General features: G+C 37.3%; 1 protein-coding gene across 2 annotated transcripts in view; it reads right to left on the bottom strand.

Moving 5' to 3' along the window:
* Positions 1-569: 569 nt before the first annotated feature.
* The window catches only part of SECISBP2L (SECIS binding protein 2 like), a 60,999-nt gene continuing 47,462 nt past the window's right edge, over positions 570-14,106 (bottom strand). For both annotated transcript variants that reach the window (XM_046008724.1, XM_046008726.1), the window contains 2 exons: positions 11,044-11,263; positions 570-3,828 (listed from right to left, as the gene is read on the bottom strand). In XM_046008724.1, the coding sequence (XP_045864680.1) occupies positions 3,146-3,828; positions 11,044-11,263 (903 nt within the window). In that variant the 3' untranslated portion in view covers positions 570-3,145. The remainder of the gene's footprint in view (positions 3,829-11,043; positions 11,264-14,106) is intronic.

Genomic DNA, 14,106 nt, shown 5'->3' on the forward strand with positions numbered 1-14,106 from the left:
CGAACAGCAGCTTTACAAATAGTAATACTTCTTTATACATATATTAAAGTAACAATGTGTTGAGATTTAACAGTATTATGTTAAAGAGTTGGAAAATGAATGTAGAGTTCACTACTCATTTGCACATTACAATCCCCAACCCACCCACCTCCCCAGCTTATTATGAAATCAGACAAGTACATTATTTGGATATTAATTTTTCAATATTTAAACTATGTGAATTCCTTTTGACTAATTCTTTTCCAAATACTGGAAGCATATAAAATACCCTCTCTGCAAAAATGACCTCCAATCAAAGCCTTTAAAAACTTTTCATTGTATAACACACATTATTTTTCCCATGTTTAGTCAAAAGAAATATATTACATCATTTACAAACATATTTAAACCAAAAATTAAGCTAGTATGAACATTTGTCTTTTGAGAAGTAATCTTCACAACAAACAAACCTACTGAAGCAGAAATCTAGTTCCGGGAGTGCAATTCATGTAATAATTCATATACTTATGTACTGAAATAGAAATCTAATATTAATTATTGCCATAAAACAACCTCTACACACTAAGAAAAAAATCACTATGGTTTTTATTTCTTGTCATAATGAACCCCTACGCTTACCATTATGTCTCCGAAGAGCCACCCACTCCCAGTTCCAAACAAAAAAACAAAAAACAAAAAACCACTTTCCCAATTTTCACACCTCCTCCTGTATAGAATATACAAATTCCAGGATTTATCTAGAGGAAACAAATTGTAAAGACATTATTAATACTTATTTAAGCATACTTTCGACACAGTAGCATTTCCTTTAACAAATTTTGGACAGTCCTCTAGAGTGACCTGTCTCATATAAAAAAGGCTGTGGTCCCTTGGGTTTGCTGGCAGAAGATCCTGCACATGCAAGAGCATTTATCAAACACATAATCGAACACTTCTGAAGTCTATGGTAAATTTAAAAGTTCCTGGTGTTCTGAAGATTTCCTCAACTTCTCTTTTGATACAAATGTCAAAAATGTAAAATGACAATTCTCATTCGGAAGAGATATAAAATATAAGAAACCTGTGAAAACCCAATACCTCAAGATCAAGAGTTATCTGAATCACTGACACCAAGCAAAGGAAATTTACACCATAAAAAGTATGAAAAGTTTTTAAATTTACTTTTAAGATTGTCAGTAGTTCAAAAGCTCTATCATTTCCTTAAACCGACTAACACTTCCAAATGTGTAGACACAGTAAGGTCTGCCACATCTACATCCATGATTACTATTTCAGAGGCTTCATTCCTTACATGCTGCGTTCCTCTAATACTAGACTAAATATGTTGTGCCTAAGAAGTCTATACTGGAAAACAGTTTAGACAGGACAGGACAATAATGTCCCCTTTTAGCACACTAATGAAGTTGATAGACTGACATTTTCTATACAGCACTGCTCCTAAACTTTCACAATGCACAAGTAACTAAATTATCACCCAAGAATCTCATCTCTCCAGTATTAAATGCCAGCATTATAATGTATCAAAACTAGCACAGTAGTCCCAGTGAGTTGAGTAAAAAAAAACCTGCCCAATTCTTCTCTCCTGCCTCTGTGAGGCAAAGCCCTGCCCCATGAAACCAGAGCAGGGAAAAGTACCCTTCCCTCCTCAGTTCTGTGCCTGCCTGTGGGAGCTCCTGAGTGTAAGGCTGGAGCTTGTGTGCACGGGGCTGGGGTGGGGGTGGGTGGTATGTGTGTGGTTGACTGGAGGCTGGCGGTGGGGGAGGAAGCTAGAGGGCATGAGAGAAAAATAGGTCATCTGTAATTCTCCCAACATTACGTAAACTTGTTGACAACACTACCAGGTGATTGACCAGCAAATAAAACTTTTAGCTCAGTAAGTTTAAATTCTCCCAAGCAGGTATACACATTCTTAGAGAAGGGCAGAGATAAATAATAGTGATCAAGAAGTAATACCTGCCTAGCTAATACCTGTGTACTCTAAATCATATAATAGTTTCAGCACAATTAGAACAACTTTCTCGCTTCTTCAAAACTTCCTTTTCCAGCCTTTTGATTAGCAGGATACACATTATAAGTTGTGTAAAGTTCCTCTCCCTGACCTATCAGTAAATATGGTTGGTGTTATGTGGCAGGTGCCCAAGGCTACGGACAAAATAGGTATTTTTTTTTTAAAAGGTGAAATGGTCTTTCACTCAGGACATGCTTGGATACCTAATCAAATCCAGACAGCAAATCCAGAGGGTCCCAAATCAAAAACATGCACGAGAACACGCCAGTATAAGACTCTGTTTCGGAATAGTTTACACATAAGTGCTGCAGTCATATAATTGGTTAGTTACAGTTATTCACCTGCCACAATACGCTTAACTGTATGTAAATATGAGTATGTACAAGAGCATTCCTGAGGTAAGTAAGAAGTCAGTATGAGACAGTACCTGTTAGGTCCTATCATGGGTGACTCTTCCCTATTAAAGACAACATCTCTAAATTCCCACAAGTAAGGCCAGCTCCAGTGCATTGTGGTGGCTCCTTTGCTAGCCTAACTTCTGAGGCTCTGTTTTAGCCCATCCCAACTTCCATCCATTACAATGATCAATGGCTTCTGAAATAAACATGCGTGAACCAAAGAAAAGTCGCATCAATTTTTAACACAAGACATCTGTGGGCGTGGTTACCCTCAGCCTTTTTTTTTTCAGTTTTCCAAATCTACCTCCAGTTCTTTAAAGAAGCCCAAATGACTTTTGATCAAATTAGAGTGAAGGAGGCATAGTCTTGAAGCAAACATTGGTAACTGCTCCTGTTCTTAGAGTCTTGATCTTTGACTTTCCAAATGACTCTAAATAGGCATTTGAGAATTATTTTCTTTTTTAAAACCTAGTCTTCTTCTATTTTAACCATTATCTCCCATAATAAAATAAGCTCAAACAGTTCTGAATTTCCACACAGCTCTTAGAAAGACACTTAGATGCTAATTAAAAGCTAAGCTACAGATTATAGTAAAACAAGTAAAAGACGGCTACAAAAATATGTCAGAAATTAAATACATATATTAAATACTGGACAGTGCAAAACGTTGAGATGAAGCATAAAAGAGAATGGCTGCAACCCTCACACAGTTGGAGACAGACAGTGGGCGTTTCCTGAGTTACAGACCTGGGGGCGGATAACTAAGATCAGAGGGCTCGTTATTCACTGAGCTGCAGCTGCTAGGCTTCTGTTGCTCCTGACTTGCCTGGTGGTCAGTAGTCCAGGCCTCCCCATCTATCCCTGGTTCTAGCACTTCGGGTGCCTCTGCCTCCTCTTCTCCACTCTGCTCTGCATGGTCTTCCTCAGAACCATTAAGGGTTTTTCCAAGCTGGAGAGTCTCCATTGTTCTCTGGGTCTCAGAGACCCATGACTCAATTCTACTATTGAGCTGTACTTCTACAGATATGGGTTCATGAGTATAATCTTCCTCCTCTTCCTCATCTTCATCATCTTCTTCTTCGAGCATGCCAGGGACAAGAGTGCTGGTGGTGCTGGTGATGGAGGAATTCAAGAGATCTCGGCAACTGCCATCCAAAGAACCAGTCTCTGTACTCTGCTGGGAGGCCCATTCCAGGTCATCTGGCTTCACTTCCTCTTTATCGCTCACTGTTGACCTCCCAGGGTTTGTAGCTGAGGTAGTACTGCCTGCAGCCGGGAGTGATGGCTGCTTACCAACAGGGGCTGCATCCAAGGGGAGTTTACTGGGCTTTTCTGATGTGCCATGCTTACTGGAAACCTCTCTCTCATTTTCTGATGTTTCCAGCCCATCTGAGGTTTCCACCATGTTTCTCCAATTTGTTTCTGCAAATATCAAACAGATTTTTAAAAAACCAGAACAGTTTCAGAATCACAACTCTTAAAAGAAGGAAGAACAAACTAGCAGAAATCTGTTGGCTCACCAACTGGTTGGAAAAACTAAGTTTATTCTAGTACTGTTGTAAGCATTACAAAAGGAAAACAACTCTCAAAAATGTGCATTCAAGATAAAGAAACAAGGAGGCAAAAGTAAGTGTATTTATGGCTTAGAATGCACAAGATCTTATAACAACAGGAGGTCATTAATGCTATATAAAATCCATATATTCATATATTCCATATATAATCCATATTATATCTCATATAATCCATATATTCATGAGAACCAATGAATTGGGTTTTTTTGGTTTTGTTTTTGCCTAGAGGTGTACTGGCCCCAAGGATCCACAAGTCACAGATGACAGATCCAAGATGTCCAGCAGAAACAGTTCTAATTTGACATGTTTGTGTCATGCTCCCACAGCAAGTTACCTGAGAACTATCTTAGGCTGTAATGGGACTTATTTCCACTTATAATAAGCAAAGAAGCCATCCATGTATTTCTAATATTTGTGAATATCTGTTTTATACTATATGTAGCTGGGCTCACCAACTGAATTTGGTAGCCAAAAAAAGAAGTGTTATTATATAATACAGTGGTGATAATCTAAAGTATTTTTAATGACAGGAAGTCAGTTTAAGACAAAAAAAAATACTAAGATTATGAGATGAAGGACAGCTCTCCTGTCCCTCATTTCTCCTGTGCTTTTCTTTCATTTCTCATTTTTTAATTATTGAGGTATAACGGACATATGACATTAGTTTCAGGTGTATGACATAATGAATTGGTATTTGTATATATTATAAAATGACTGCCTTAATAAATCAAGTTAACATCTGTCAGCATACAGTTACTAAAAATTTTTTTTCTTATGAGGATTTTAAGATCCACTCCACAGCAATTTTCAAATATGCAATACAGTATTATTAATTATAGTTGTCATGTTATACATTATACCCCATGACTTATTTATTTTATTACAGCAAGTCTCTACCTTTTGACACCCTTTACCCATTTCACCCACTCCCCAAGTCTCTGGCAACACACATGCACAATGTCTTCTTTATCCATTCATCCATTTGGTGGACACTTAGGTTGTTTCTATAACTTGGCTACTGCGAATGATGATGAAATGAATGTGGGAGTAGAGATATCTCTTTGAGACGATAATTTCACTTCCTGTGGGCATATAACCAGAAGATGGATTCCTGGATCATATGGTATTTCTATTTTTAATTTTTTGAGGACCCTCCATACTGTTTTCTGTAGTGGCTGCACAAATTTACACCATCACAGTGTATAAGGATTTCATTTTCGCTATATCCTTGCTAACATTTATTTTTTGTCTTTTTGATAATAGCCATTTTAACAGCTGTCAGGTGGTATACCTTGTTGTAGTTTCATTCTGCATATTTCCCTGAATATCAGTGATGTTGAACACCTTTTTATATTGGCCATCTATATGTCTTCTTTGGAAAAAATGTCTATCCAGATCCTCTGCTCACTTTTTCGTTGGATTATTGGTTTTCTGCTATTTGCTTATATGACTTCTTTATCTATTTTGGATATTAACTCCTCATCAGATAGATGATTTGCAAATATTTTCTCCCATTCAGTAGGCTGCCTTTTCATTTTGTTGATTCCCTCTGCTGTGCAGAAGCTTTTTAGTTTGATGTAGTCCCATTTATTTATTTTTGCCTTTAAAAAAAATGCCCCCTTCTATTTGCATTATAGCTGCTATCTGCAGTTTGTAAATATGATGATCAAGCTGTAGTGATAAAGAAAGTCTACTCACATTAATGTATCAACTTGAACATCGCCTATCAACTATTCATTGACAAAAACCATATTTTGGGCACTTCAAGTCAGGGCACATGGTTTGGAAAAAACCTTTCTTTCTTGCAGTTACTTCAAGTTTGAAGTAAGTTGTTTCCAGTCTCTCTCCTACCTCATGAAAACAAACAAACTCCTCCTCCTCCTCCTATATTTTCATTCTTAGTTAATGGCATTATCATTTCCATAGTCTCAAAACAGAAGAAAACTTATTGTAATCCTTGACCCTATCTTTCTCCCTTACTTTATTCCACTGAACTTATATGTCATTTCTAGCTCAAAAACTACTAAATTTGGTTACTACTGTCTTAGCCCAAGCCTTCTTTATCTTGCTATACACGTACTTATATTCCTAACTGGTTTGGCGAATTGGTCACATGACTGTCTTAACGGGCTTTCTATTACCCTAGGACAGGATTCAAACACCTTAGCTTGGCATAGCCAAAGCCCTCTGTGATCTGACCCTCACCTATCTTTCCCACCCCATTCATTACAACCCCTAGCCATTCATTCTATGCTTGGGATTACTCTGCATTCTCACTGCTCCCAGAAGTCATAAACTTTCTATTTATAATTCCTTGCCTTGCATAGGCTGTTCTTTCTATAAGAGATTTGTTTTCCTCCTTTACCTTTCAGACTTCCACCCATCCTTGATAACCATTCCTAAAGGTCAATTCCGTATTGAAGTCTTTCCTGACTTTCTACTAACTTGAATTCCCATAGCACTTTTTGCATATATAGTTCAAAAGCACTTGTTTTGTGTTTGCTGTGCTGCCCCTTCCTCCCTCCTTACCCTCATTCCTGCTCATCTGTGTCCCTATGGTTGGCAAAGAGTAAGTGCTGAAGGCAAAAAAAAACCTATTAAATTAAAAATACCATACATATAATTAATGATGCCCCCCAAAAACTTTAAAAGGGCATAGAATTTTTAAAAAATTTTAGATGCACATTTATACTTCCTTCTAACAGTTTTTTTTTTTTTTTAAAGATTTTATTAATTTGACAGAGAGAGACACAGCGAGAGAGGGAACACAAGCAGGGGGAGCAGGAGAGAGAGAAGCAAGCTTCACCCCGAGCAGGGAGCCTGATGCGGGGCTCGATCCCAGGACCCCAGGACCATGACCTGAGCCAAAGACAGATGCTTAATGACAGCCAACCAGGCACCCCTCCTTCCGATAGTTTTTATCCTCCTTCAAAAATGTAAGAATTCACTTGGGGTCCTGGAAAAAGTTCCATTCCCCCCCGTCTCAATGAGTCAAGGAATAGGAGAGAGGAAGGTCGTCAGGATACTAGGCCGATCTCTCTCCAGAATCAACCTTGGACCTTCACCTAGTTGGGTAGGTGAGCTGAAAGCCCACATGGGTTTTGGGATAGGAAAGGGAGCTATGACTTTAAAAGCAGAGGCAAAGGACTCTATTAGCCATCAAAAGACTTGTCACAACAATCAAAAAGCCACCACTCAACATATCTACCAGGTAGGGACGATTTAGGCTCCCACTTTAAAGTAACAGATGAAGCTTGATCAACAGCTGATGGGCACACAAACACTGGCAGACAACATGGAGAAATACCAGAATATGAGAGTGCCATCTTTCTCTAGGGGACAGGAGAAATCTGGGATGGGGAGGAGGACAGTCTAAATCCAGAACAGAACCTCTAGAAGTCCACTTCTGATAGAGGAACGAGGAAGCACGTTAAAGGAAGAACCAAAGCTCTCAAAAAGCCTAGAATTGGTACTGATCCAAACATACTCTGCTTCTGAATTATTTATTGTAGCATAACTTATTCAATAGAGCTCTTCTTTGCTTATTAATCCCTTCTACACTTTCCTGTTGTTTATTGGGTCTTGGTGAAAATGTCTTTTAAACTTTCAAATCACTAGAGGATTTGTCAGAGGATGAGGTGTGTGTATTTCTCCTTTCAGTCAGTACACACAGGGAAGCTGTCCATCTTTAGTTAACAGAACAAGCAAATGAGTTCAAGAAACTACAGAAGAAACTAGTGGCAGAGAAAGAGCAGAGAAGTCAGGAATGAGCAGAAAATTCAGAAAATTCAGGCACACCTGCGGTACAGTATTTCTTATCTCAAAGGGCTGCTCACACAACTGAATGTATTAATAAACATGAAATGCTTAGAGAAGTGCCTACCACATAGCAAGGATTCAGTGAGATACTATCATTATGTATCAAGTGCCCATTATGTGCCAAGTTTCTATCTCAAAGAACTTACAACGTAGTTGGGATTTATGCTCAAAACTATTTGTTTCATGTAGTAAGTATGACAGAACTGAGACTCAGCACAGGTAGAAGGAAAACATAAGCAAAGAAAGGGGATTACAAAAGACAGTAAGACTGGACTATCATAGGAGGTTTCTATTCTACCAATGATGAGCATTTTTTCCCCAGCTTTTTTTTTTTTTTTTCCTTTAAACTATGGGGAAAAAACATTTTAGAAATCCTGCATCAGGATGACATGGAAGATACTGTTTTTTTTTACCCAATGGCCACTCCCCATTTTCTTCCTGGATAACAGAAGCCCCAAACTTGGGATGAACTTGGGCCCAGTCCTAGAGGATGAATTAAAATATTTTGTTCTTAGACTATCACAGTTATCATTATTCCCTTGCCCATCTCCCTTGCAACTAAAAGGAGTCATAAGATCAGTTCTGGCCAAATGAAACAAAAGGAGAAGTCTTCTGAAAATGGTTTCCTTCACTGACAAAAGGAACTCACTGCCTGTACCTCCTGCTTTTGACTACTAATGCCAGAGCCACAGCAGCTACTTATGAACATGAGATGATAAGCACAAGAATAAAAAGCCACAGACTGCAAATGGAAGAACAGAAAGAAGTAAAGAGCTAGGGACTTTGAGGACATTGTGAGATAATTAAATATCCTGATTTCTTTAGGCCACATTAGTGGTTTTATGTTTGTTGCTAAATCCAATACAGAAAGAATCCAAAACAGAAAGAATCCAATACAGAAAGAATAACTTCATGCTTCTTTCTCAATGTTATTTGTGATTCCTTCCACTCATTTTGTTGGTGTCCTCGTACGTGAGTTCATCAAGTCAGATTCTTTAAGATTCTATCTAAAACCCTCCTTAGGATTCAACCATTAGCTCTACACAGATTTAAAAAAAAAGGGGGGGGGGTGCAAAACGATGTCACTTAGAATTGAGTTTCCCAAACTGGAGCTTAATTCCCAATCCAACTGCAGTTTCAACCTCCCCTAGAAATGTGGCCTTAACTGGTCAGTCAGGAAATTTTTCTTTTCATCAGTACCAATGAGTCTGTCACTTGGGTCCTCTCCATCCTCCAAAGAAAGAAGAGGTAATCTGCATAAGACCCCTTGCTTTTTCTATTTGCGAAGTATACTCTGCATAAGACCCCTTGCTTTTTCTACTTGCGAAGTCTCCTCTGGAAGAAGTCTTCTTCTTTTCCTAATAGCTTTCTTGCCCACCATGCCCCACCAAAACCTTGCACTTGGTAAAATTCTTCAGAGTGCTTATCTACTTGCTAGATGGTGGCTGCCCAATTCATGAATCATTTAATAAAGCTAACTAGATCATCAAAAACACTTGGCTGAATTTTTGTTATTTAACAGCTCATAGAATTTTAGCTTTGAGTGGAACCTTATAGATGACCTACATGAACCCTCCCCATTTCACTAAAGAGAAATCTGAGGCCCAGAAATTAATCAATTATTTCTCAGTCTTCCACACAGAGTGTGAAAAAGCTAAGGCTCCAATCTTTGAACACTTAAAATTTGGTGCTTTTTGAAAACATCTCCTAAGTCTTTGAAAGGTTCTTTTTATAACTTTTCTTTTCATGTGCCCAAATGAAGATCATGGTCATTTGCTCAAACCTACAGCTTTATGAATTTACCTTGAAGTTTGCTTTTGAGATCTGCATATCATTATACAGAAAGAACTGATCTCATTTACAAAGTTGGCACTTTATCTGCTTTATTTTCAACTAGTGGCACTTCAGGCAAAGAAACATGTCTGCCTCTAAGCCAGTAATACTTATCCTTGGTCTGCAGTTTCCCAAAGTCCTACAGTAACTTGTTCATTGTTTCTGGCCTAGAGCTTTGTCAAAAGCATTTCAAACATTTAACCACAATCATAGATAGGGAGACTAGGAAAGAGAGTGCGAGGGAAAATATGAGGACTCATTTTTTTACATGTTAAATTTTAGGTGGCAACATGCTATTCAATAAATTCCCAGATAGAGTTGAAAAAAAAAAAAAAAAAAAAGGAAGAAACAGGAGCCAAGTTGAGCAGGTGGCAATCCTAAAATGGGGGAAATGAACCAGAAACTACATCATGAAAAGCAGAGAACTTAAGAGTTCAAAGTACTGTAGAAAAAAGGCAAGGAAGCTTCTAAGACATAGAGTGCAGTAAATAATGTTATTTTAAACATTATACATGTTAAAAAGAAAACCACAGTCCCCAAACAGGATCAGAGGCCAAGTCACCAAACCAGAGCTTAAGATATAACCTAAAAGCAGTTTCAACCTCCCCCAGAAATGTAAGTTTGAAGAGTTTTCTGGTCAGCGCCAAGGCGGTAATCTGTCACAAGGACCCTTTCCACACCCAACGGTAAGCTGAGACAATTCACTAGTAAGACCCCTTGTCTGTCCCCCCAAAGGAAGGTGACCTGACCAGGAACAATCCTTTCTTTTCTTTTGCTAATAATTTCCTTGTACCATCCTCTTTCCTACACAAGCCTTCCGTTTTGTGCAATTCCTCAGAGCTCCCCTCTACTTGCTAGATGGGATGCTGCCGGGTGCATAAAGCACCTTCGAAAGCCAATTAGATCTTCAAATTTACGCACGTGAATTTTTGTTCTTTAACACACACAAATGCTGGGTTTTAGTCTGTTTCTTTTTGACTACCATCAAACTTAATGTAAATGTTGTATGTCTAGATTTTATAAGCTTATATTCCATAACATTCAGGTCTTCTGTTTACTTAATATATCAAAACTTCAATAACTCAGTATAAGGCATCAGAACGAAACTTCCTAGAATTTACTTAGTTATAGGTCACAAGTATGGTACCTTTTGATTTTTAAATCCTTTTGGGCATTCTGGAAATGTGACTAAATTACAGGGTCTCATTGCAAGTCTCAGGTCCAAACAGTCTACTAATTTTAAATGGACATGCTTCATGCAATTTTTCAAACCAAAATTCTGACCAAAATGTGAATAATCAATGAGATAAAAAACAAAAGATAGCATGAAAATAATTTCCAAAATGATCTTCATCACTTAAATGATTTCAGTATTTAAATCATCTGCTATATACCATATATACCAACTTACCGTATTCTTTTTCATTTACTTCAGAAATAGGTTCAGAAATGACACTGCAGAAAGAAATGGCGCTTGCTGCAGAGGGGTTCCGAGAATGCCCCATGTGGTGTGGTACCTTTTTCACATTCTTCAAGGCTTCCTCGGCCTGCTCTTGCTCCATTGCAGCAACCATATCTTTATATGCTTTCCTGGCTTCTTCAGTGAGCTCTACTAACTTATTAAACAGGCTCTAAAAAGAGATTTTGATTAGTCAGTTTTTTTGCTATACTTTTTATTCCTACAATTAACAATAAATGTCTCTATGGTTTCAGGATCAGACACACTTTCAATCAGCACCAAATCCAAATGGTATGCACACTGCAGAACTTTATAAAATACTCTGTAACTTATAGATATTGTTCTGTAATTCTCACAAGTCTGAGGAAATGTCTTGATTCAATACTAGTCATTAACTGTGATACACTAAAAGTTCTTGCAAAGTTTATCAATTCAACAACTGCACTCTTCAGTCTCTGGCACTACAGTGAGTACAAAGACCACTGGAACACCATCTCCTCGTAAGGAAACTTCCATGTGGCTAAAAGATAGGAGACACCAATGATTCAAGGTACCTCATCTTAAATGCCTTGAGATGTACAAAAAGTTTTGGCTTTTGGAAGAAACATTACCTCTCATACAATCCTGAAAAATAGGTACAATTTTGAAGGGTGGAGTTTCTGCATTCTTAGCCAAACAGGTATAGACTTAAGAAAGTACAAGGCTTGTCTGGGGAGCAGTGAAGAATCTTATATGGATTAGAATATAAGGGAATGAGTGTACGCAGTGTGACATTGAAGGATATAGCAGAAGATGGCAGTCTCCACAAGAATTAAAAGTTTCCTGCATGTGTGCTTATTGGAAGAGCTTGAAGAAGACCAAAAGAAGTCAGTAATGGTGTGGCTAGCTGAGACATTGATGATGAAAATATGACACTTATTAAGAAGGACAAGCCAAAGATATAGGAACAAATGCAAATTACAAAAATAGAAAAAAGAGCCTGAAGTAGAATGTGGAGCTAAATAATCAGAAGTTCCTCCATCAGTGAAAGAAAAATGAACATGAACGGTAATTAATAATTCCAACAAAATGGTGGATGATGGACCATACACGTGTTAATAAAACGGCAAAATTCACATAGTTTTGAAGTTGAACTTCAACAATTATGACACCAAAAAAAAACAAACAAAAAACCAAAGAAAACTGAAGTTTCCACGCCACTAGAAAGGACAAATAATAATTTTTTGTGATTCTTACATCATAATCGCACAACCTTCTACTTCCGTTTAATGTCTTGATTTAGTATCACAATGCAACACACCACACATTACATAAAAAATGTCAGATGTCAGATCTGAACATTCCTAAGAATACGTTTAATATTATATATTAAATTACGCTTTCAGACAATGGAGGAAAAGTACAGTACAATTTTTCTCCTCCTACCAAGGCACTGTCATTTAAGTTTAAACCATAGCTGGATGAAAGCATCAAACTGTCATATTGCTATGTAATAATATTTCCCTGAAAATTAAACTTCAGAAGGAAAAACCTAAGTAACATGCTTTTACCCAGCTTCAATTTCAACTGTTTAAGGTACTAGGTACAATAAATGCTGTTGCCAACTGCAATGATTTTAAGCATGTTAACTACTAGTAGCAGCAAAATATACTCAGGATTTACTTACTTTTATAAAGAAGGAATAATGGATTCTGGTAAAAACTGCTCCTGTGTGTTACATGTAACAGACTTCCTAAATAGTTATTTGCAATGTTTAACAAACTATGTATTTAAGTGAAGCCAACAAAAAGAAAATGGGCATATGGATGTGTGATGTTGAGATTAACATTCATTTTAAAATATAAATAAAACAAATAGTTGGGAATAAAAAATTAAGAAAGAAGAGGAAAAAAATTTAAGAGAAAAGCTATCGGGAAATAAAAACCCTGAATGTCAGGGTAAGGAAAGAAAGTTCAATTCAAAGGTTAGTTTTAGCATATGGTAAAAATAACTCAGGTGTACTACCACATTATTGCAAATGCGTACACACTTGATAATATACCACTATTTCCTTTAGCCCATATGAAGAGTATATTTTGGTTTAAACAATAACTTATCTATCTCAAAATAGTAAAGGACAAGTAAAACAATGTTCAAACAAAACTGGCAAGCATTTTATAAAGCCACACAAATAACATAGTATATATATAATTCAGTGAGAAGTCAATACAATGAAAAACAAACAGGTCCACTTTGCCTGACCTCAATATCACTCCTATTCTATCAACTAAGAGTGAACAAAAAAGGAGTACATTTTTATTAGGTGTCTTTATATGGGACCCTTTTTCCCACAGAAGGACTTATCACCCAAATTGTCACATACAGTTTAACATAGCAAGCAGGTATACACATACCACACAATTTACTGAACAAACATTTATCACTCGCTCAAGCTCAAGTGATATGAAAGGTGTCAGGGACACATAGCTAAAAGGCCTGCCCTCAAGGAATTCATAGTTAAAGGGAAAGAAACACATAATCTGCAGCAAGGCAGTATGATACCTGTAAGTGAGAAAAGCATAGGCTACTGTGGGAGCAGAAATATTGAGTAACCTCATGGGTAGTGGGAGAGAAACTGAAAGGACAAGGAAATGGGGGTATACAAATATGGTGACTGGATAAGAAAGGACACACGCTTAAATAAATAAAAACAGTATGGCTGGGAAGAGGGAAAATGGTCCATGAATGGTGTTACAAAATACTTCAGAGTCAACTTCATAAAAGACTCTTAAAATGTTATCAGTTACTAAATATTACATATAGAGATAAATAACTTTTATTCTAATTGCTAATTACCAACCTATTATTATTATTACTTATTATCATCAGCTCCTATGGGCAAAGCTTTGTATTAGCAGACCAAGAGAGGAAGATGAAGGTATCATGAGTGCAGAATTACTCTGACAACTGGTTAGGAATTCCATTTTCAAAAAGAAAATCCTCTCTAATTAAAGGATCTTTTTCTCTCTAGACTTC

This window comes from Meles meles, chromosome 6 (assembly GCF_922984935.1).
Source record: "Meles meles chromosome 6, mMelMel3.1 paternal haplotype, whole genome shotgun sequence".
Taxonomy (NCBI): Eukaryota; Metazoa; Chordata; class Mammalia; order Carnivora; family Mustelidae; genus Meles; species Meles meles.